Below are 24,107 nucleotides of genomic sequence, written 5' to 3' on the forward strand. Positions count from 1 at the left end.
TTGAAGCGAATGCACAAAGTTTGTCTTGCAATGAAGTACCTATCATAAAAACCAAACAACCAACATAAAAAAATAAAAACATAAAAACATAAAAACATAAAAACAACAACAACAATCAACAATCGGTGTCTTGCAATGAATTACTTATGAATAAAAACTATAAACAATCAACAGCAGTGTAATCTTACCTAAAGGTAACATCTGACACAGTGATTCTGCACTCAATGATATCATCATGGTGAGTTCTCTTGAGATGCCATGACTCACCTAGTAAAACTGAGTCTAATCCCCTCAGATGGGCACTTGCATTGATACGTAATCTTAGTTTTTTTTACTACTTCACAGGATCCAAACAAGTGTGCAAACAAACTAACTGGACCAACTTAGATGCACATCTCTAGAGCCTGTGGGAGGGTTTCATGGCAACATGAACATTAGTTTTTATCTTTATTACCCTACAAGCTTCTGACATGTCTAAGCTAGGATTATACCATTCCTAGCTAGACAACAGTGGTAGTGGAATGTATTCCAAACTATGTCTCTCCACAACATATGTGGAATCATAAAAGTAAACATTCTGAGATGCCAATTTGCTTGCACTCTTGTTGTCATAGATCAAGGCACCTATCTCTGCATGTAAAACATTTAGCTTTCCACTTAAGCACTCTACATTTTACCATTCATGCAGAGTTGATGGATATAAAGCTGCAAGAAACAAACATGCTTGTATTAAATCTATATCTAATAACCATGGACTCAAAGCACAAGAACACAAAGCACAGAGATATAAACTTACTGTTAGGCTTATGTCTCGCACACAGAGATGCACTCGAATCTCTTTGTGCATATAAACATGATGAATGAAAGCCTTTGTTATTGTACCATTGGTACGTCTCTTGAACTCTATGATTCTACCTTTCCATTGTTTGTTGGGGTCTGTTACATCTTTGAGCTTGACCTTGTCATTAAAATCCAATTTAACTTACTATATTGATCAAGGATCCAATTACCTTCATCATCTCTCCTATTAAACACCTCCACTGTATGATGAATATTACTGATATTTCTCCTCCTTGAAGACATCTACAATAAAAAAACAAAGCACCAAATTAACAAAGTTAGAATGCATGATTAATAAATATCTATGTTAAGATTGTAAGAAACAAATAAACATTATAACAATAATAAATAAGCATCAACCTATTGCTTTCATTCACACAACCTTGTTGCTTTACAGCCTATGAAAATGAACATAAACACATCAAGATAAAACATAAACAAACCCTAAACCTATGATCATTACTCACAAGTATTTTATGTCTCTTAAAATCAAGATAGTTATCTGTGGTGTAGAGAAGATTATAAGCAACAAATAAAGATTAAAACAACACGAAATAAACAACTTACTGCTTTGATTTGCACAATCTTGTTGCTCACAACCTAGCTCCTGTGAAAATAAACAACACATCAAGACAAAACATAAACAAACCTATCTTACATCAAGACATAGACAAACCCTAAACATATGATCATTACTCAGAAGAATTTGATGCCACTTCAGATCAAGATAGCTATTTGTGATGCAAAGAAGAGAAAGTTCATGTGAGAAAACGTACATAACTCATAGAGGTTTTGTCCAAATGAGATGAAATGTTATGAGGAGAGAGCTATGGTGGAGAACAACATACCTGTAAAATTTCATAAAGAAAGAACTAGAGTTGCAAAAGATATGGCAAAATTGAATTTTGCTAAAAAAAAAGGGGGGGGAAATGAAAAGGTAGTGAAATGTAAAAGGAGGGAAAGTAAAAAGTTAAACATAAAAAAAAAGAGAAAAAATGAAATTCGGTTTTCAAACTTCCATGTGCTGATCACAAGGTACATCTGACATGAAAGAATAGTTTATGACATGAAATCTAACATCTCTCTATTTTTTAAAGTTATGAGCTCTATTATTTTATTGTCCTTAGAGATTTGGGCAAAGATATGACAAAAAGATCCATGGTACATGGATCTAGAATCCCTTCTCTTTCATTGGTCAGGCCAATCTTTTTTTATTCACTCCTTAAGGGAAAAAATGAAGAGTCCATATTTCTCCTAATGCAGAAGACAATGGATATGCTGAGCCATGAGTTTGAGATGACAGACTTGGGTCTTATACATTTTTGTTTGGGGATTGAGGTCTGGCAAGAGTCAGGTAAAATCTTCATTTCGCAGCAAAAGTTTGCTTGGGAGATTCTCAAAGCATTTGGGATGACAAACTACAAACCTGTGTCTACGCCCATGGAAGTGAACATGAAGCTTTCTGCAAAGGATTCTTCATCACTTGTTGACATCAAGAAGTACAAGATGTTGGTGGGGAGTTTGATTTTTCTAACATTAGATAACAAAGAATTAATACCCAATACATATCAACACTTACAAGATTCAACATGCTACAAGCTTCATGAAATAAGCATCAACTAATAATGAGAGCTTACAAAGATACACTTCATTACACATCACACAAACAGTAAGTCGGCACACACTCCTCTTAGCACACACTACCCTCAACATCCCTCTACTCTCAGCATCCTCTCTATAGTAGTTGGTCACCCTTTTAAACGGTGCCTTCTTGTTCTTGGCAATGGCTCTTACAGTCCGTTGCCTTCACACATGTGCTACCAAGGTGGTGCTCACATCGTGCGTCATGGATTCTGCTCCACATACTGCCACTAATACTTCCGCTACCACTGCACTGTCAGGCGCAACATTCATGCCATGCTTCTTTTGATCTTTCTTCCAAGACAATATGATGGATAAACCTATCTCCTAGTCCTATGTAATGATATCGTCTAAGACAAAACCTTTTCTCTTCTCCTTCCAATCTAAGACACTCCAAAGTCCATCCTTCATGAGTACAAATTTAAGCTTTACTTGCCATGTATGTATCACCATTAAGTTTATCAAACAACTATGAGTAGAGTTGTCATGATTTCCCTATGGGGATGGAAAGCTCTTAGCAATGGAGTGACCCAATGCTAATGTCTAGTTCCTTACAAAGGTAGAGAAATGCATTTTACTGTGATTAACTCTTTCAAATTTTAAAAATTGTAAAGATAGAATATCTTATTTTGGGAGAGAAAAATATAGCACCAAATTAAGGGACAAAACAAATTTGATGATGCAAATGGCTTTAGAAAAACCCAAACAGTAGAGTTGAACCCTTAATGGCTCATAAAATTGATTATGATTAGCAATAGTTAACTGTTATAATATGTAATTTTCCTCTAACAAACCAGACAATGATTTAAATATTAAAGCTTAAATACTTGTTTTTTGTGTTCAACAAACCAATATATTAATCCTCCACATTCTATATGATGATGCCATGGCTCAAACAACCATGCTAGATATGATGAGAGAGAGAGATCAAATTTACCCTTATATGTTGGAATGTTTCTTATTACCTGCAAAGAGCTTTCTAGATGATAATCTTAATCATTACTTTACTCCTTTAATGCTTTGAAGAATATAGATTTGATGTAGATTCTCCAAACATGGTCTTCTTTGATGCTTTGAAGAATCTAGAGTTGATGTAGATGATCTAACTTACCCTATAGGATGCATAGATGATCAAGGGATAGTGATTGGCTCTAATACCAAGTTGAATTTGATACCTAGAGAGGATTAGGGTGTGTAAAAACGGATAAGCATCAACATATTGACATAATAAGAGTGCAATAATATGATTAGGCTAATGACAAACTAGAGTATAATTACTAGAGTATAATTACAAGACAAGAGATTAAGTAAAAAGCCCATATGATATTCCATTAAATAGAGGGCCTCTATACAAGCTTGAGTACATCTGCATTAGCCATTTATTGTGCTTGATTAAGCCATCCCCTAATCCTACCTAGATTTAAGGACCACCATTAAATAGAGGGCCTCTATACAAGCTGAGTACATCTGCATTAGCCATTTATTGTGCTTGATTAAGCCATCCCCTAATCCTACCTAGATTTAAGGACCACCTCCCTTAAAGTGAGCACCCACTTGGGCCACACCTTCTTCTAGGAACCTTCTTTTGGCTTCCCTTTGGGATCCATTTGGGATGGACATTCCACATATATCTTCAAATTTGGCCTTCCTTTGAGCCTTTAAACCTTATACTCTATGACTAACACAACTTATACATCATTTGAGGTCACATAGCACTCCCCCTTGCTCCTCTTCACCCAACATCATTTTCTTTTCTCAATAACCATGGTTGGGCACAAGCCTAGACATGGTTATTGAGCCTTTAAACCTTATACTCTATGACTAACACAACTTATACATCATTTGAGGTCACATAGCACTCCCCCTTGCTCCTCTTCACCCAACATCATTTTCTTTTCTCAATAACCATGGTTGGGCACAAGCCTAGACATGGTTATTGAGGGTCACATAGAAATCCCCTTGCTCCTAAACAGTCACCCAAAAGAACATATAACAACATGATGTAATTACAATAGGCACATGAGAATGCATTCTCTCCACGTTATTGAGAAACTCCTTCAATTTTTGTGAATTTGAGTGATTCAAGTGAATATGCCAATTCTAAATTGGAACCATGCACTTTTCCCATTCCAAATTTAAAGCAATTATGATTGCAGTTTCATGATCCATGATCCAATGTGGCACAAAACCATATATAGACCTTTATGATTCCAAATTTAGAGCAATTATGATTGCAATTATGTTGTGCAGTTTCATGATCCAATGTGGCAAAAAAACCATATATAGACCTTTGTAATAGGCCGCTCATTAATCTAGATAAAATTTTTAGTGTTTTGACATGCCTTCAAGGCTAACTATATATAGACCTTTGTAATAAGTCTTGTTAATTTATAGAAAAAGTTAGTATTTTGACATGCCTTCAAGGCTAACCATTTATTGGCCATGGAATTTAATCTTTTTCTTAGCACGCTTATTGACAACCACAATGCTAATGGGAAAGTGAGAAATAAAAATAGTGACTCATTTAAAACACAAATGAGTCATGCTATGGGGGTGCTTGATATATGTTCATGAGACATATTAAATGTGAATCGTATGGCCATTGATATATTTGAGGTGCATTCATACAACTTCAAGTACAATCAAGTATCAAGTAATTTTTTTATGACCTTACAAGCTACTTGAAGGTTGCAAGTTGCTTGATCATCAATGTCTTATATGGAAATAATCAATTTGTTTGAGGCTAATGGTATATAGTAATGGTCAATATCATTTTCTTTTGAATTCTATGATACATGATAAAAAATTCTACTCCTTGATGATTTCCTATCATACACGTTTTATTCTCTACACGTGTTTTTGTAAAATAAAAAACATGCCTTCTCATTTTAATAATAAGAATTATTGTTCAATCAAAATGGCTATAGTAGTTAATGGCCAATGGGGTTATTATCAATCATCAACGGTCATGGTTGATGATACATTTCACCAAAGCATATTGACAAAGCATTTTTGCTTTGCAGCCTTGGATCATGATACAAGATCTTTGACGTGTAATGGTTATATGATTGAAGTCTTTACAGTGACACATTTATCCTAGGACATCCTCACAAGCCCACTATAGTGGTGGAACTTGGTGGTATGTGACATTGGGCTTGGGTGATGGGCACAATTGCTATAGCTATAGCCTCATATGTGTGGTGCTTCAAATGGAGATATAGCTGGGGAAGTAAGCTTACTAGCAACCCCTTCTTTTATGTGTACTAGTAGGGGAGACCATGGCCATGCCATGGATTTACCATATTAAAATTTTGAAAGCCTATTTCTAAATTTAAAAAGAACTAAATTTCTAAAAGACCATTAAAAAAGAAAATATTTTCTAATGTATTTTGAATTTATAAGTAAAGGGAAATTTGAAGTGTAGGTGCACTTCAAAACGTGCACATACATCACCTCCAACATAGGTGACTTAACAACCTATCCAATTGAGCTAATGCTTGAATTTATGGTTACACAAAAGTTTCTCTCTATCCAATCTTTTACTTTGATGGCTAAATTTGACGTATTTATGGTCATGTTGTTAAAATTTTGTCATCTACATCCAAAAATATCAAAACTATATTTTTACAAGACAATGAAAAAAGTTCATTTTGTCTACATTGAATTTATACTTACACAAAGTAGCACTTTTAGGGGCCTAGTAGATTAGGGCCACTGGCATCTCAATAGTAATGGACTTAATAATCTACATCACTCATAGGGTATACAACCATATTCACCCTAAGGAAAAATAGAAATGTGTTAATACAAATAATTAGCATTAGGTGGCACATTTATTTCTGGAAGTGCACGGGGTCCAATGGCTGGATCTGTAAGTTTGAGGTAGATAGTAGCACAAGCTTCTGCTGGCTTCACAATTACTAGTTTAGGAGTCTGTTCCTATTCCTATTCTTGAGTTTACCTCCTACTTTCGGCATGGATTTCAAGTTTGTTTGAATGTTTTTTAAAATGGTTTTTTTTTGTTATGTATGTTTAAAAAAAATGAGTGCACTTGTTCTCAATGTGTGTAGTGAGTTTAATTGTATCTAAGTGGAAGTTAGAAATTTCACTTAGCTAAGTTAGTCAATCATTACACTAAATAGGCATGAAATTTTAGGTTGTATGTTGTTAGTAGCCTATGGGTCAATCAGGAGGTCCAAGGGTCAAGACAAGGTTCGATGTTGAGTCTAAGCTAGATTGGTCCTTAAGGTTGGCTAGGGATGGGTCTTGATTCATGAGGATGCGGGTCTGAAAGATTTGTAATTAGCCTAGATGTGATCCCTCCCTGAGAGTTTAATCTAAGGTCTAGGAGGATTGGATGATATCCTAATGGACTGGGTGCAATGCCTAAAATTTTTAAAAGCTAGGGTTGATGCCTAAGGAGGGACTAGGGTCTAGGGTTTGTCAAGTTAAGATACAATGGACAAGTAACATGGGCCTTCAATGGACTATAAGGGTTAAGGGAATGGTCTTTCAGGTCATATGCAATTTTTGGATTATTTGGGAGTAGTCAGGGCCTAAAGCGGTACTCAGGGCCTAAAGCGGTAGTCTAAGTGTGGAGCTAGGTTATTGGGTTTGGTGAGAGATATTTTAATGTGGGTGAGGTGCAAGGTCTTATAAGGTGGCCATCGTGAAGAGCAGGAGATGACTGAGGCATCAAGAGGCAGCTTCATGCACATATTCTTAACTCTAGCATGTGTCTTTGGTTTAGGGTTAATTTTTTTTTGTTTTATGTTTCGTTCACCACATGCAAGATAATGATCTATCCCAAGCAAGATAATGATCTATCCCAAGCATGAGCTTATGCAAGATAATGATCTATCCCAAGCATGAGCTTATGCCTTATTTAATCTAAATCCTAATCTCTCATTCACACATGACCTTTTTTTTCTGTTTTCATCTTGTCAATAGGTTTGCCACTCATTTGCTTCACATTCTTCATTCCATGTAAGACTCTTAATGTTGCTCCTAAACACTAATCATGCTTTATTTTCTTTTTTAATCATACATGGCTTATGGTTTTCTATTCCATGTAAGACTCTTAATGTTGTTTCTAAACACTAATCATGCTTTCTTTTATTTTTTAATAACATATGGCTTATGTTGTGTTTTATGGTCTTGTTTTTGGTTTTATTGTTTTGGAGCTTCATCCATCCACACACCCTCTATCCTCAGTGTTGATCCATGCACCTCCATCATGCTTTGATTTTCATGCATACCATTTTCATTTTTGTGAATGTTTTTTTTTTTAATTTTGGTCAAAATCTCTTTGACATGGTTCTAGGTGTGCATCATGGTGGACAATTAACCCTATTATCCCTCCCACTCTTCATGGTTATAGGTGTGCATCATGGGGGACAATTCTCTAGGTTCTCCCTCCCACTTTGATGCATCTTCACAATCCTTGAGAATGGAGCAAGGAGGAATTTCTTAGTGTCTTGCAAGGTCTCACACACAAAAAAAGAGATCTTGCAAGATAACATTTGGGCATGGCACCACCTTCTCCCTCTCCTTCTCATTCTCCTTCGCCTTCTCCTTCTCCTTCTCATGTGGCAGACCTTACAAGTTAAAATTTGTGCCACATTCTCCTTCTCCAGCACCTACTCCTCCTCCTCCTCCTTCGGGTAGTGGAGGGAGCCATCACCTCCACAGCTTGCTCCTCTTCCCGTTGCATAGGAGAAGTTTGGTTAGTGGAGTTTGTGTGGATGGTATGAGTTCCTTCATACCTTCCCTTGACCATCTCCTTCACAAGTACCTCATTTCAAGGCTATGAAAGAAAGTCCCCCTCAAGTATACAAGAGAGAGACTGGAAGAAAGTTTTCGCTAAGAGAGAGAGCAAGAGCCTAACCAAGTATAGCCAACAATGACAAAGAGGCAGCTCAGCAGAGAAAGAGGCCCCCACATGAGCCTCTCATCTTGGTAGTGGTGGAAAACGCCGCTTACTTTGTAAGTTCTTCTTGGCCACTTTGATGCTTACTTTGTAAGCTTAAGTGTTCATATATTGTTTGGTAACTTGTGTTTAATGCATAATGTGTAAGTACTTCTTGGTCACCTAAACTTAAGTGTTAACATATTGTTGGTTGTGTTTAATGCATAATGTGTAAATACTTATTATAAATTTATTGCATAACTTGGCTATGCAATACACCGGGATCCAATAGATGTTTGCCTTTCGGAGGACGCAGTTGATAAGCTGAAGAGTCACTTCGTTGAGTTGGATTGGAGAAACTGAAGGTGAAGGATGACAAGATGGTGACAAGTGGTCATCTTCATTTCACATTGACTTTTTGTAGTTTTGCTTTCCATAGAAGGACTTTTTATAGTTTTGCTTTTCATAGAAACACTTATTTTAGGATTGATTGTTTTTGACTCTATCTATGGTAGCCTTGTAAATGATGTAAACACTATATCAGGGTAAAAAATAAGGAGCATATATCCTTTGGTCAAAGTAGAGATGGGTTGGTGAATCTTTCTCTGATAGAAGATAGAAACTTTGGCGAATGTTTGAAACTTTCTAGGATATATGCTCACTTTTAGTGTAAATTTGGTGATTTTTCTTCTAAAATTTACCCAAAATGCCACCAAGTTAGGTTGATATACTAAAAAGGGTACAAATATTTTGGGTCTAAAATAGTCCAAGTCTTTTTGGAGACCCTTAAAAATTAGCCTTTGGGCTAAATTTCGTCCCTAATTTTTTCCTTGCACTATATCTATTAAATAAATGATAACTTTATTCATTGTCTTGCTCTCCATTCTTGTATTTTTATGGTTTGAATATATGGTTAAATGCTTTGCCCCAATGCAAGTCTCTACTTTTGCAACCTCCATAAGGTTGGTTAGTAGAATGGAGCAATCCTGCTCCAGTTTGCTCATTTCTTTTGTTTTGGCTACATGGGTACTCAAAGCAAGAAGTATAAAGCCCTAGCCAAAAAGATTCGAAGTATAAAATCTAGATCATTGGGTCATTATGTTGTAGTCATGAGCATGAGTTAAATAAGGAAAATAAAAATACAAGACCAAAGTTAAATAAGTGCTTTTACATTCAAACAACAGCTAGAAATGCTCTACATATACAAAGAAATTGAATCTTATTAAATATAGTATAGTCAAGAAACTAATGAAGGGGTCATTATAAATCAAGCTGAGGTCCATGATGTTTAAGCTAAGTTTTGGAGTCTTTAAGAGTAGCAACCATAACAACATTTATAAGAAGTAACAACCATAACAATATGTACAACAACATTCATAAAGAAGATAAGAAGAAGCTTAGGTCCATGATGTTTAAGCTAAGTTTTGGAGTCTTTAAGAGTAACAACCATAACATCATTTATAAAAACATTTATAAGAAGATAAGAAGAAGCTTAGGTCCATGATGTTTAAGCTAAGTTTTTTGGAGTCTTTAAGAGTAGCACAACCATAACAACATTTATAAGAAGATAAGAAACATGATCTGACTTCCTCAATCATCTGTCCATTCTTCTGATGCAAGAAGTGTGATGAACAACTTCCTAGAGGCTACCATGACCCTTGTTCTCATATTAAAACTCCTTCAAGCATATTATTTTTGAGAGAAGTAACAAAGAATGGCAAGAGTGCAAAGGAAACAATACTAGTGAGAATGAGCACCCAAGGAACAAGATAACTCACAAAATACAGAAACATAACTACAAAGTTGGATATATATTTAGAAAAACAAACTCGTTGGGTGGTGGGAGAAATAATGCGAGGGAGGGTACTATGGCTAAAATAATAAATGTGCAAAGCGAAGGGCGGGGCGGTAAGAATAATAATTAATGGAGCAAAGGTAAGGTTGTGAGGTTAGGCTAAGGAGGACCAGAAGCGCTGGGCATTGATGCTACTCTGCGAGACTGGGTAGGTGAGATTATCAGCCGGCAAGGTGGGATTAATAATAATACTATTATTATTATGATTGTTGTTGTTGTTGTAAGAAGGTGGCGCAGCCGCAGCCGCAGCCGCAGCCGCAGCCGCCGCCGCCGCCGCTGCCGCTGCAGTGCTCTCATGGGACCGGTAGCGCACCATCTCCGTTTTCGCTGCTTCCAGCTCCTCCTGTAGCCTCCTCGCTTGCTGTTGCAGAGCCGATATCACCCCCATGCAGCCATACACAGGGTCCCTTATGCGTGCGTTTGCTTCATACACCAGGCTGTTTGCTGCATCCCCGCGTTGATTCTCCGGGACTTCCTGCACACACCACACCCCCCCCATTAGCTCTTCATTTAGCCCGTTTGATTTTCCTTCTTACCCTGTATAACACCCCCCCATAATTTCGCAAGTTAGATTCTGCTTTTTTACCTCTCACCCCCCCCCTTGCACTTAGACATCATAGACTAATTAGCTCTTGATTTTACTTTTTCCATCTATAACACCCTCTACCTAGCTCTTGATTTCGCAAGTTAGATTTTGCTTTTTGATCTACAACACCCTACTACACCTCTTTTTTAAATGGTGTATTAATTAATGGCCGCTATTGAATACACCTATCAACCTTAACCCTTGCATTGCCGCCCCCTTCACAGTCTCTCATATGTCTCCTCACCCTCCTACGCCGCTTGCCCTCGCCCACCTCCCTCAGCGGTTGGCGAGCCCACCTCCCTCAGCGGCGGCGACTGAGAGCCTCCTCCGCCAACTTCCCTCCCTACACCTAGCTTCTCTCCCACCTGCCTAGCATCGAAGATCGTCTCTCTCCCCTTGAGCAAGAAGAGCTAGCTATTTATAGTATGTTTTTAATTGTGTATCTTTTCTTTTCTTAAAATATACTACAATTAAAACATACTATTTAATTCTTTGAACAAACTATTTTTGAACCTTACAATTTATAATCTTAAAATAATTATTCTAAGGATTCCAAAGTTTATTTAATTAATAACCATTCAACAAAACTTTTTGGGTACTTACACACGTAGACATAATAGACTATATACAATTAGACATAATAGACTATATACAATTAGACTTAATACACTATATAGAATTAAACATAATTCTATGCTCTCTGGGACTTCCTGCAGAAGACATCATTACCTCTTGATTTAGCAAGTTCGGTTTTACTTTTTAATCTATAACACCCTCTAACTTAGACTATATGCAATTAGACTTAATTAGCTCTTGATCTAGCAAGTTAGATTTTGCTTTTTAATCTATAACACCCTCTAACTTAGACTATATACACTTAGACATAAATAGACTAATTAGCTCTAGATTTAGGAAGGCAGATTTTGCTTTTTAATCTATAACACCCTCTAACTTAGACTATATACACTTAGACATAATAGACTATCTACAATTAAATATAATCCTATTCTCTCTGGGACTTCCTGCAGAAGACATAATTAGCTCCTGATTTAGCAAGTTTGATTTTACTTTCTAATCTATAACACCCTCTAACTTAGACTATATGCAATTAGACATCATAAGCTCTTGATTTAAAAAGTAACACCCTCTAACTTAGACTATATGCAATTAGACATCATTAGCTCTTGATTACAACACCCTCCAACTTAGACTATGTACACTTAGGCATAATAGACTGTATACAATTAGACATAATAGACTGTATACAATTAAACATAATCCTATTCTCTTTGGGACTTCCTGCATAGAAGACATAATTAGCTCTTGATTTAGCAACTTAGATTTTACTTTTTAATCTATAACTTAGATTATATACAATTATACATAATAGACTATGTACAATTAGCTCTTGATTAAGCAAGTTGGATTTTACTTTTTAATCTATAACAACCTCTAACTTAGACTATATACAATTAGACATAATACATAATCCTATTTTCTCCCAAAATTAATATTGCATCCATACACGACCTAGATCCATCCTGCACAAAACTATTGCTCGATTGATCTTCCCAACATGGCTTGGATCCTTTGTGTTAATAGCAGCCACATCCCACACAAAAATATATACAATTAAACATAAATCTATTTTCTCTCAAAATATTATTGCATCCATACAACTTGTGTTAATAGCAACCACATCCCACACAAAACTATTGTTTCCCAACATAGACTCAAAATGATTTATTTGTAGCCTATGTGATCACCCCTACTAGAGTCATTAATATTTATGTTGTTTAAAGCATGCGGTGTGATCCACCATTACCTACTAAAACCATATGATCACCCCTTAAGATGTGATGTGGTACAACATATGTATGTTATGCGGGCATTACTCACCACTTCTAGGACTTATAAAGATTGGTAAAGTACATCTATTCTTATACCATATTGCTAGAAGGAAGAATCATGGCTCAAGGAAGCTAACAAAGTGACCCAACAAAGTGTTTTGTGCTACATGGAAAATTGGAAGAAACCCGATTGGACATGGCTCCTATGATGAGTGCCCAAGTGTGGCCATGGCTCCTATGATGAGTGCCCAAGTGAACTTGGCAAATTTTGCATGGACATGGAAGAAACTCAATGGGCATGGCTCCTATGATTACCCAAGTGGCCTAGGTAAATTTTGCATACCCTTTTGTTATCTTTGACCTTCCCTCACTTCCCTTCCTTTCCATCGAGAGATATGTAGTTCTAGTTTAGCTTCTTTTTACTGTTTAAATATAGAAATACTTGTTAAATGACTTTCATTCTACTTTAGTTCGGCTACATGCATGTAGTATTCATAAGTTTATGACTGGTGTTTTCTTAGCCATTTGTTAAATGGTTAAAATGCTTGTGTACAAATGCACCATTGTCCTTTAAATCATAAGCCCATGTGCACATAATGAGGTTAGTGAGGTGTCCACATAGGCTTGTCAAAGTTGTTTTCTATATTAAAAAATAGCTTTATGAAACGTGTATGACACTTAGAACTTGATACAAGCCCTCCTCTATTAAGGTTGCTTATGTGTGAATACCACTGAAGGACTAGCTTGGATTCCATAATTATATGGGAAGCCACTAGCTCATAACATAGAAACAAACAAAGTTGCAACTTTTGTGACTATTTAAATTTATCAAAAACTTACACCCTTTACTCTCACATAATACCCATTGTTATCATGAAGTATTCCTAGCTAATGTGAGCATTGGGTTAAACCTATTGTTGGAAATCAATGCTCCACCAAGGACATGCTTGAGTTCTAATAAGCTTATATTGATAAGGCCATTACGTGTGGAGAAGCCATGTTTGACCAAGAAGACCAACATCTTAATTTATATAGGTGATGAGATCTTATGATGATTTATGGTATTATAAGATCTTTAAATTTTTTTCTTCAAGCTAGAGTGGCTAGTATTATTCATAAACACATTAGCCATTTGGATAAGGGGAAGAAGGTGGGGGATCATTATTTCAGCAATACTAGCCATGGAGAAGTTGGTAGTGCTGCATAAGTTAATGAACAATGTAAGGTTATTGTAATTTAGGCCAAGTAGTGCCTATATTTAGTTAAAGGGATGATGCCCATGATTATTAGCCATTTGTAAGACATATATATAGGTCACTACACTCTCTTTCCAATATTAACCTCCAAATATATCCTCTTATATCCTGAGGGGAGGACAAGAATAAAGGGGAGGGGAGGGGAGGAGGGGGGGTGGTTCACTCTATAAAAACCCATACAGCACATGCATGCACGCATGTGCTGTATATATCCTCTTATATACTGAGGGGAGGACAAGAATAAAGGGGAGGGGAGGGGAGGAGGGGGGGTTCACTCTATAAAAACCCATACAGCACATGCATGCACGCATGCATTTAAAATACCCTTATTTTTTTAAATTTTAACAAAAAAATTTATCCTCATTTTGTGAGTAACATGCTTCTTGAGCTGTCAATTCACATTAATCAATATTATATTAAATAGTTATTTGTTTAATATGACATCTAAGACATTTTGAAACCCCCCCTCTATGTGCTAAGGTGCTATGTTTCATATGTATAAAGTCACCCCCTCACAAGCTGATCCCCGCCATCCCATCGATGCCAACCCCAACTCCCAACCCCTTAGGGTCCCAAGGATTATACTCCAAAATAGTAGGCTCTCTCTATTATTAAACCTTGCCTTGAATAAGGTTTAAAGAAGAGTTAAGCTAGTCTATTAGGGTTTCTAGGAGTCTCCCTTATTTATCTTTCAATATAGAATATAGAATGGTGAGTTTTTTAATGGTGTTTTATTTGTTTTTCCTACATGGGTCCCTTTTTTAATGTTTTTTTGTCAAAGAGGGGTACTTCATCCTAATGATGGTGACTTCTATGTAAACCTCTATCATAAGGCTATATTCCATAAAACTTACAAGTGTGTGTGTGTAGGGCACCACTTAGGTCATGTACTTAAAATTAAGAGTCAAAAGTCAAGCCAAAAAGAATAAATTAATGCATATAAAATCCCACTTTCATCTCCCTATTATCCTTCTCCCTTTATGTACAATTAGACATAATCCTATTTTCTCTAGGACTTCTTGCACAAAAGACATAATTAGCTCTTGATTTAGCAAGTTAGATTTTAATTTTTAATCTATAACACCCTCTAACTTAGAATATATATAATTAGTCATAATAGACTATGTACAATTAGCTCTTGATTTAGCAAGTCAGGTTTTACTTTCTAATCTATAACACCTTCTAACTTAGACTATATACAATTAGACATAATAGACTATGCACAATTAGACATAATAGACTATATACATAATCCCATTTTCTCCCAAAATTAATATTGCATCCATGCATGGCTTGGGCCCCTTGTGTTAATAGCAACCACATCCCAAACAAAACTATGGCTCGATTGATTTTCCCAACATGGCTTGGATCCCTTGTGTTAATAGCAACCATATCCCATACAAAACTATATACAATTAAACATAATCCTATTTTCTCCTAAAATTAATATTGCATCCATACATGGCTTGGATCCCTTGAGTTAATTTAGCAACCACATCCCACACAAAACTATCACTTGATTAATTTTCCCAACATAGGCTCAAAACAATTTATCTGTAGCCTATATGATCACCCTTTCTATTTATGTTGTTAAAAGGATGGAGTGTGATCCACCATTTACCTATTAAAACCATATGATCACCCCTTACGATGGGATGTGGTACAATGTATGTATGTCATGCAGTCCTTAGTCACTATTATTGGAAGGGAGAATCATGCCTCAAGGAAGCCAACAAAGTGAGCCAACAAAGTGTTTTATACACTACATGGAAAATTGGAAGAAACTCAATGGTCGACATGGCTCCTATAATGAGTGCCCAAGTGACCTTGGCAAACTCTGCATATCCTTTTGTTATCGTTGACTTTCCCTCACTTCCCTTTCTTTCAATTTTCCATTAGAGATATGTAGTTCTAGTTTTACTTTTTTTTTTCCTGAGACCATATTAGTGAGTTTGGAAAAATCCCTTTGCTTTGGAAAGTTCTTTTTCAATATACTTTTTGGTGTATCTTCAGTATACCAAATCCAAAGTTATCAGAGAATGTGGATTTAGAACCTACTCTTCAAGAGCTTTCCAATGATATGCTAGATGAGTTGGTTTCGACAAAAGCTTAAAAGGGTTCATCATGCCCCCATTTTTTAATCTTGCAAAATAAGAACTGGGATTTTCCAAACTCCATAATATGGTCTTTACTGTTTAAATAGAGAAATACTCCTTAAATGACTTTCATTCTACTTTAATTCGGTTACATGCAGTGTTCATAGTTTTGTGACGTGTTTTCTTAGCCACTTGTCAAATGGTTAAAATTCTTGTATACAAATACACTATTGTCCTTTAAATTATCACAAGCCCATGTGCACGTAATGTGGCTAGTGAGGTGTCCACATAGGCTTGTAAAAGTTTTTTTCTATATTAAAGACTAGCTTTATGAAATATGTATATGACAAAACTTGGTACAAGCCCTTCTCTGTTAAGGTTGCTTATTATGTGTGAATATCACTCAAGAATGAGCTTTGATTCCATAATTCTATGGGAAGCCACTAGCTCAAAACATAGAAACAAACAATGTTGCAACTTTTGTGATGACTATTTAAACTAATTAAAAAATTACACCCCTTACTCTCACATAATACCCATTTGTTATCATTACGTATTCCTAGCTAACATGAGCATTGGTGGGTTCATAAACTTGTTGTTGCAAATCAATGCTCCACCAAGGTTCCACCCTAATTATGACATGATTGAGTTGTGCAACAAGCTTATATTTATATAAAGGCCATCATGTGTGGAGATAGGTGAGATCTTATACAGATTTATGGTATTCTAAGATCTTTAAAAATAGTCTTAAAGCTAGAGTCCCTAATATTCATCATTAATACATTAGCCATTTGGATAAGGGGAAGGATATTTCACCAATACTAGCCATGGAGAACTTGGTAGTGTTGCAACAATTTAAGGTTACTATAATTTAGGTTGTGGTCTGAGGTCTCCAATATTCATAACTAAAGGGATGTTGCCCATAATCATTACATTTGTGATACATATATATAGGTCATTATGCTCCCATTTCAAGTAATACCATCATGCACTAATACATGATCCAAATATATCCTCTTATATTGAGGGGAGGATAAGAATAAAGGGGATGGGAGGGGAAGGGGTGGGGGTGGGGGTGGGGGTGGGGGGATCACTCTATAAAAACCCCATATAGCACATGCATGCACGCATGTATTTAAAATAACCTTATTTTATTTTTTTAAATGTTAACATAAAATTTTACCCCTGTTTTGTGAGTAACATGCTTCTTGAGTTGTTAATTCACATTAATTAATATTATATTAAATAATTAGAGAATAATTATTTGTTTAATGGATCTCCTTTTTCATATGTATATGACATCTAAGTCCTTTTGAAACACCCCTCTATGTCATATGTATATGACATCTAAGTCCTTTTGAAACACCCCTCTATGTACTAAGGTGCTATGTTATATATGTATAAAGTTACCCCCTCACAAGCTAACCCTTGCCAGCCCCAACCCCCAAGCCCTATGGGACCCAAGACTTATACTCCAAAATTATATGCTCTTTCTATTGTTTAACCTTGCATTAGAAAAGGTTTAAAGAAAGGTTGAGCTAGTCTAGTAGGGTTTGTAGTACTCTCCCCCCTTATTCAGTATGGATATAACGATGAGTTTTTTATGGTGTTTTATTTTGTTTTCCTACATGGCTCCCTTTTTCAATGGTTTTTCTCGAGGGATTATCCATCCCAATGATGGAGACTTCTATGTAAAGCTCTATTACCGTAGGCTATATTCCTTAAAGCTTGTGTGTGTTTGTGTGTGCGTGTGGGCCATCACTTAGGTCATGTATACTTAAAATTAAGGGTTAAAATTCAAGCCAAAAGTATCAATTAAAAGCATATGAATCCCATTTTCATCTCCCTATTATCCTTCTTCCTCCACAATATGCATTATGAGTATAACCAAATCGTTTTCATCAATGTAGAACCTCCATTAGAGTCATATAGCTATTTAATCCAATCCCAAAGCATGTAGCTGCATGAATCTTTAAGCCAACAGTTGTGTCAACATATATTCAAGACTAATTCTATTCTCTATTTAAACTCAAACATGATCTATATGTAGGATCAATGTATGTAAGTGTAAAGTTGGTTACATGTCATAGGTTTTCTTGTAATATGCCTTTGCATATGCACTTTCATAAAAGTAGACGTTGGGACAAATGGCTACGTATCTACCTATAAGACTCAAGACATGCTTGGACAACTTGAAACATGGCACATCTTAAAAGAATCCTCTTGCAAACCTTCAGATTTCGTTCTACAGAACTATGGTGAGAGGGGTAGAGATCAAGAGGTGAGGCACTATCAAAGAAAATTATAAACCTTTAAAGATTTCTTTCTATAGAACTAGGGTGAGAGTGGTAAGAACCAATAAGTGAGTCACTATTAAAGCAAATTATAAAGGTAAAAAAAGGGGGCAACAAGAAGAGATGTTCTTAACACAGTGAGTGTTTAGACACCAAGAGTACATATTTTTATTGAAATTAAAAAAGTTACTATAAAAAATGAGTATAGGAAGAAGAAGTAGATTTTGAAATTAAAAATTAAAGGCCCATGAAAAATAAATGTTAAGTAATTTTATGAGGTTTAACTACCACTTCATTTCTTGTAGGCAAGATCTAAGGTTAACTATAATGGATGATACCAACAAAGCCAAAACTTAACACAACGAGAATGTATAGAGCAAGTTAGCTCCAAAAACCCATCCAAATAGCCCTAATTAGTGATATGGATGAGGAGGATAGATAATTATTTACCCTAAACAAAAACCTTTCAATTACATCTTTTGAGATTCACAAAATAGGGTTGCATGATCTAGCATGAGGATAGATAATTATTTACCCTAAACAAAAAATTTCCAAACTTTAGTTGCTAATAAATTGCCTTGGAATAGTAGATTCAATGAGCCACTTGAGCCCTTTGCATGTGGTTGGGATTTTAGAAGCACAATCAAAGATATGTCCCTTTTCATGGGGTTGGGTTGTTAGGACATATGTTCTAGTTGATAGGAGGCTTTATTGGTACTACATCTATATGCATATATAAACCAAAGAGACCTATATGTGTCCCTTTTCATGGGGTTGGGTTGTTAGGACATATGTTCTAGTTGATAGGAGGCTTTATTGGTACTACATCTATATGCATATATAAACCAAAGAGACCTATATGTGTTCTCTTCTCAAGACATAGAATGCATATATAAACCAAACTAGAAGACCTATATGTGTTCTGTTTTCAATGTGGTAAATAAAGAGCCACCAAGAGCTAGGGGGATGTTAACCACATATTGGTTAACATATTCCTATGACAATTATGTCCGCACACTTATGTAATGGGTGCCATCACTATATATTGTAAATCCCATCATTTGATGAGAGAAACGCCCTTAAGATACTCCCAAGCATTGAGTTTTGATGGAACGGTTTTGATGGAACGACAAGAGGATCTTGGTTAGTTGGCCAAACCATAAGGTGTGACAACGCATGTGGGAGGACGGTGGTGAGACGAGTGGCTACGATGGAGCTCTTGAGCCGTGCTCGAGCTCGGTGGGGATAGGAAACTTCCCACAACACGTTAGGGTAGGGTTTTCTTAACATCTTTGGTTCCACTTCTAGGGAGCGCTAATCCGCTACTTGTCTACGCCATCTTTGATTCGAATCCGATGGAACCTCCATAGCCTGGTGCCAGGTAGGCTCTTTGGCATGCAGTTTTTTAAACATTTTCATGTATTTTGATGTTTTGCTTGGTTTTTGTTAAGATTCATGTATAGCTTTGTGTTTAGAGTGGGATCATCACTTGTTTGAGTGAAAATACTTGAGATTTGGGTGATTAGGGAGCCTAATCAAGAGGGTTTTTGCTTAAACCTAGACTCTTTTTGTTACTTTTTAGCTTAATCTTATTATTATTATTATTTTACTTAATTTGTTTGCATAGGTAGGTTGGCATAGGTAGATAGAACCCTAATATAAAAAAACCATAAACCAACTCTTAATTTTCACTAATTTTCACTAATCTATTGGTTAGTGTGATTAGCGGACTTAAAGAGAGTCAAAAACCAAAAAATTGAGCCTAATTGCTTGTAATTAGACTAATTCGAGTTGCATTAGTGTTCTAAACACTTGCCTTGACTCAAATCTATGTTTAGTTCACTCCAATTAGGTCTTAATTAATAAGAATTAGCACTAATTTGGTCTCTTTTGTCTGATTTTTCCTCTTTTGAGTGGATTAATTAGAGAACCAATCAGTGAAACTATTTAGAGGTAATCACATCTTTGGATTAGCATAAACATTGCTAATCCATTTATCCAATCCTCTAGCTTTAGCCCTTTCCCACCTACTTGCATTAATGAGGGCGTCTTAGTTGTCTGCCACACTCACTTTCCTCCAATTTGAAATTTAAATTTCAAATTCCAACTTACCACGTCGTTCCACATTTGCCAGACAGTACCAACCTGAAGCCACGAGCGTATGCTTGTAAGCATACGGTCGTATAAAAAAAACATTTTTTTTCAAAAAAAAAGCCATAGTCATTCCACACTTGACATGGGCATACACTTTGCATGCATTGTTGAAGCTTTTCTAAGCTTCCCCACACACCATGGACACCTTTAGGTCATGGTTACATGCCCCCAATGCCTCCATTTCTTTTGGCGGCACCCCAGCCCCAATGCCATAAATGTTTGCTGGAAGGGCGAAACGATCCTTGAAGAGCCCTCATCTAGTGGGGCCCCTTCATACATGCACCCCGACGCACATAGACGCCTCGAGCACATTTACGTACACTCTTCTCTATCCACCACATATCTATTCCCACCTCCCACCCTTGCACCTCCCCTCCCATTATGCCGCAACTTGACATTCCGAGCTTAGCACACAACCTCTAGGAAGGGGAGTGTCACACCACTTGCACCTACAAAAATCACATACAAAACCTCTGTGGGTGAAAATTTTCAAACTTCTGCCAAAATTCCATAGAGTTGGAGACCTTGTATTCCACATCGAGGTCTTTAACCAAATTTGTCAGGCATTTTAAAATGTTGATGATGCAACCAAAGTCCATCTCCTTGGACTTAGCCTTGAAGGCAAGGCCGTGCAATGGTTCCAATCCTTGGACCCTTGGCACAAAGGCACTTTCAACACAGTGAGAGAGGCCTTCATAATTAGCTTTGCACCCTATGTGCCCAAATGGAGCCCCATCATCTAATTGTTCCAATTAGAACAGAAGCTCGATGAAACATTATGCAACTACATAGCACACATCAAGTACCTTGATTCGCGTTACGAAGCAAGGAAAAAATTGAGTGATAAGCAATTAATGGACCGTTTCCTCTTGGGCTTGCACAATCCAAGGCTTCATGGACGACCTCTTAGTCAAGGACCCCTCCACCTTTGATCAAGCCTGCAAATGGGTGATCAGGCCTGCAAATGGGTGATCAGGCCTTCAAATGGGTGATCTTTCTCGATGACAACATGCGAGAAACCTATTCCACACAATTGGCCACACTGCCGCGCCAATAACAACCCAAAGCTCTTTTTTAACATTACCTTCCTCTCCTCTCAGGCCCCAAGCCTTACTAGTGGCACCACCTCAAACTAACTACTCACACCCAACACCACCATGACCTTCTCCAGTACCAACCTTTCCATTCCAACCGTTGCCTCTCCAGGCACACCCTATTGCTAATGGAAAGATCCCAACCAGGTCCATTGCTAAAGCTGTGGATCCCATGTGCTCCGCCATCCCCAAGGCACCCTTAACACCTCATCTCCCTTTTTTGGTGCCTCACATGGACCCTAAACCACTTGTGCACATTGTAGGTGCACCTGCAGGGAAACCACCTCTTCTGTGTTTCCTCTGCCGCCGCCAGATTCCTCGGACAAATCTGAGCCCCATCATCTAGACTTACTCTATCACCACAACCCACAACCCAAAGGCGCATCCACAATTCGTGTCAATGCGCTGGGAAAATACTTTGAAGGTGATGACACAAACGCAGCATTGCCCATTTCCTATAACGGACATTTGGTCAAAGGCATCCTAGCTGGAGGTGCTGGTGTAAGCATCCTCACACGAACATGTTGGGAAAACTGGGGCCAACCACACCTTGATCCCACCACATTGGTGATCAAGCTTGTGGATGGAAATTCTGTAAAACCCCTAGGCCTAGTGCGTCAAGGTCAAAGTCTGTGACATAACATTCTACCTCACATTTTTAGTCATGGACTTTCACAATGCCACCTATGATGCCATCTTGGGTCAACTCTTCATGAGATAAACCACCCGACTGATCCATGACTAGGTCACGCATCATGTCTACCTCCGCAAAGGGTCTCAAACGCTTAAGGTCAATTTAAATACCTTGCACTCACATCCTATGGCTAAAGCTCCCTTTGCTGAAGACTCTGTGACCACCACCAGGAGCAATGATCTCTTGGTTTGCGATGCTTGTCATCAAGCCCTTGATGACGTGCGGGTGCCATGCATGGTCGCTTCGGTGAATAGTGATGATGTCGACCATGATTGGCTTAAAATCCTTGCTACACTTGACACCCTCCCATGTCGTAAACTCGGCACATAATTCATGCTCTGAAATGGCCAGGCCCTTCATGAACCCTACCAAAGCCATTGCCACGCTTAGCACCCTGAGTGTAAGTGTAGGTCCACAACTTGAAACAACCACCCTTCGGGTCTGGATAGATTTTCTCTTTGGTAGAAACATGCAAAGAAAACATGCCTTGATGTCTCCCACAACTAGCCATAATATTTTGCCATGGGAAACATGGGTCTCTCTTGAAAACCATGTCTTAAAACTGCCCATGCCAAAGTTCAATTTCCTAGTGGACAACACATACAGAGCCTTAGGTCTCTCTAGGCAAATCATCTCTTAAAGCTGCCCATGCCAAAGTTCAATTGCCTAGTGAACAACGTATACAAAGCCTTGGGTCTTTTACACAAACTGTACATACTGTATCTAACCCATTGGCTTATAAGTTCTATATGGTTCCCATAGGTAATATAAAAGAATATAAAAGAAGAAGTCATCCTTGGAGGAAGCTGGGTCCAGAACACTACAAGTACAATCAACTCTGCTCAAGCTTCCCCAGGGCAAGGTAACAATGATCCTCTATGGACGGGGAGTGCATTGACTCCCATCCTCTACCCCCCACCAACTGCTTCCACAAAGGGTATTCTCACACCCCCCAAAATACCTGGTAAGCCTTTCACTGCCCCTGAACTACCACTAAAACTCAACCCACCAAGAATATGGATTAGACTCTCCCGACCACGAATGGTCTACAATGGTGACAAGCCCACATATATCCTATGGTCCACACCAATCTCATATTCTTGGAGGTGTGGAAAGCACTTAGAAAACACACACTAACAAAAGAAAACAATTACATTCAAATTTCAAATGAAATGCATTTGAGTGTTGGGTATTTTATTCCTGAAATTTCTATTGGAAATAACCAATTGGACTGCAGATTTCATGTTATAGATGTAGGAGCACTCCAAGGCCGGATGACCATTGGAAAAGAGTGGATTGATGCCACACTCACCGCCAAATCAATTGGTGCGACAAAACGGCCACCATGGAAATCAACAATAAAAAGGCCACAATTCTCTTATGTCCAAGAGGAGATCATCCACACAACCTCGCCCTCGACTACCCTTTCCCCTCAAGTCCCATCCTCATCACCAGCAGTCTCCCTTGTTTCCACACCCCATGCCTCATCCAAGTCGGTCGATTGGGCATTGTCGCCACCCTCCAACAAGGATAATCAAGCTTTGTCTTGTTCTCGACAATCCCCCTAAACTCTACATCCTCGACCACCCACACAACAAGAACCCCGACCTCTTACCTTTATTATCATGACAATCAGTGGTGGGTGCCCAAGAAACTTCTTGCAACTCAGGGCTTCTATGATGGCTACACAAAACTCTGGATCCCCAAATGGCCACCTCTGAAACCCAATCGCAAGAAACCAACTAAGCTAACAAATACCAACCCTAAGACAAATCTTCAACGTTGGCTTATCCTCGATCGCCTATTACGAGCACAAGGCTACTTTGAAGGCAACACTCG

The 24,107-nt window shown here is 37.6% G+C and overlaps 1 protein-coding gene across 5 annotated transcripts in view; it reads right to left on the reverse strand.

The window, feature by feature from the left end:
- Positions 1-894: 894 nt before the first annotated feature.
- LOC147604571 (LOB domain-containing protein 15-like) overlaps positions 895-24,107 on the reverse strand; it is a 28,897-nt gene continuing 5,684 nt past the window's right edge. For 4 of the 5 annotated variants that reach the window (XM_086794593.1, XM_086794590.1, XM_086794594.1 and 1 more), the window contains exon 4: positions 9,820-10,719. In XM_086794593.1, coding sequence (XP_086650719.1) covers positions 10,339-10,719 — 381 coding nt within the window. In that variant the 3' untranslated portion in view covers positions 9,820-10,338. Of the gene's footprint in view, positions 1,084-1,407; positions 1,448-9,819; positions 10,720-24,107 lie in introns of those variants that run through there. The other variant, XM_086794595.1, reaches the window with a different exon arrangement.

This window comes from Cibotium barometz, chromosome 61 (genome assembly GCF_041138505.1).
Source record: "Cibotium barometz isolate CiBa-2024 chromosome 61, ASM4113850v1, whole genome shotgun sequence".
Lineage (NCBI taxonomy): Eukaryota > Viridiplantae > Streptophyta > Polypodiopsida > Cyatheales > Cibotiaceae > Cibotium > Cibotium barometz.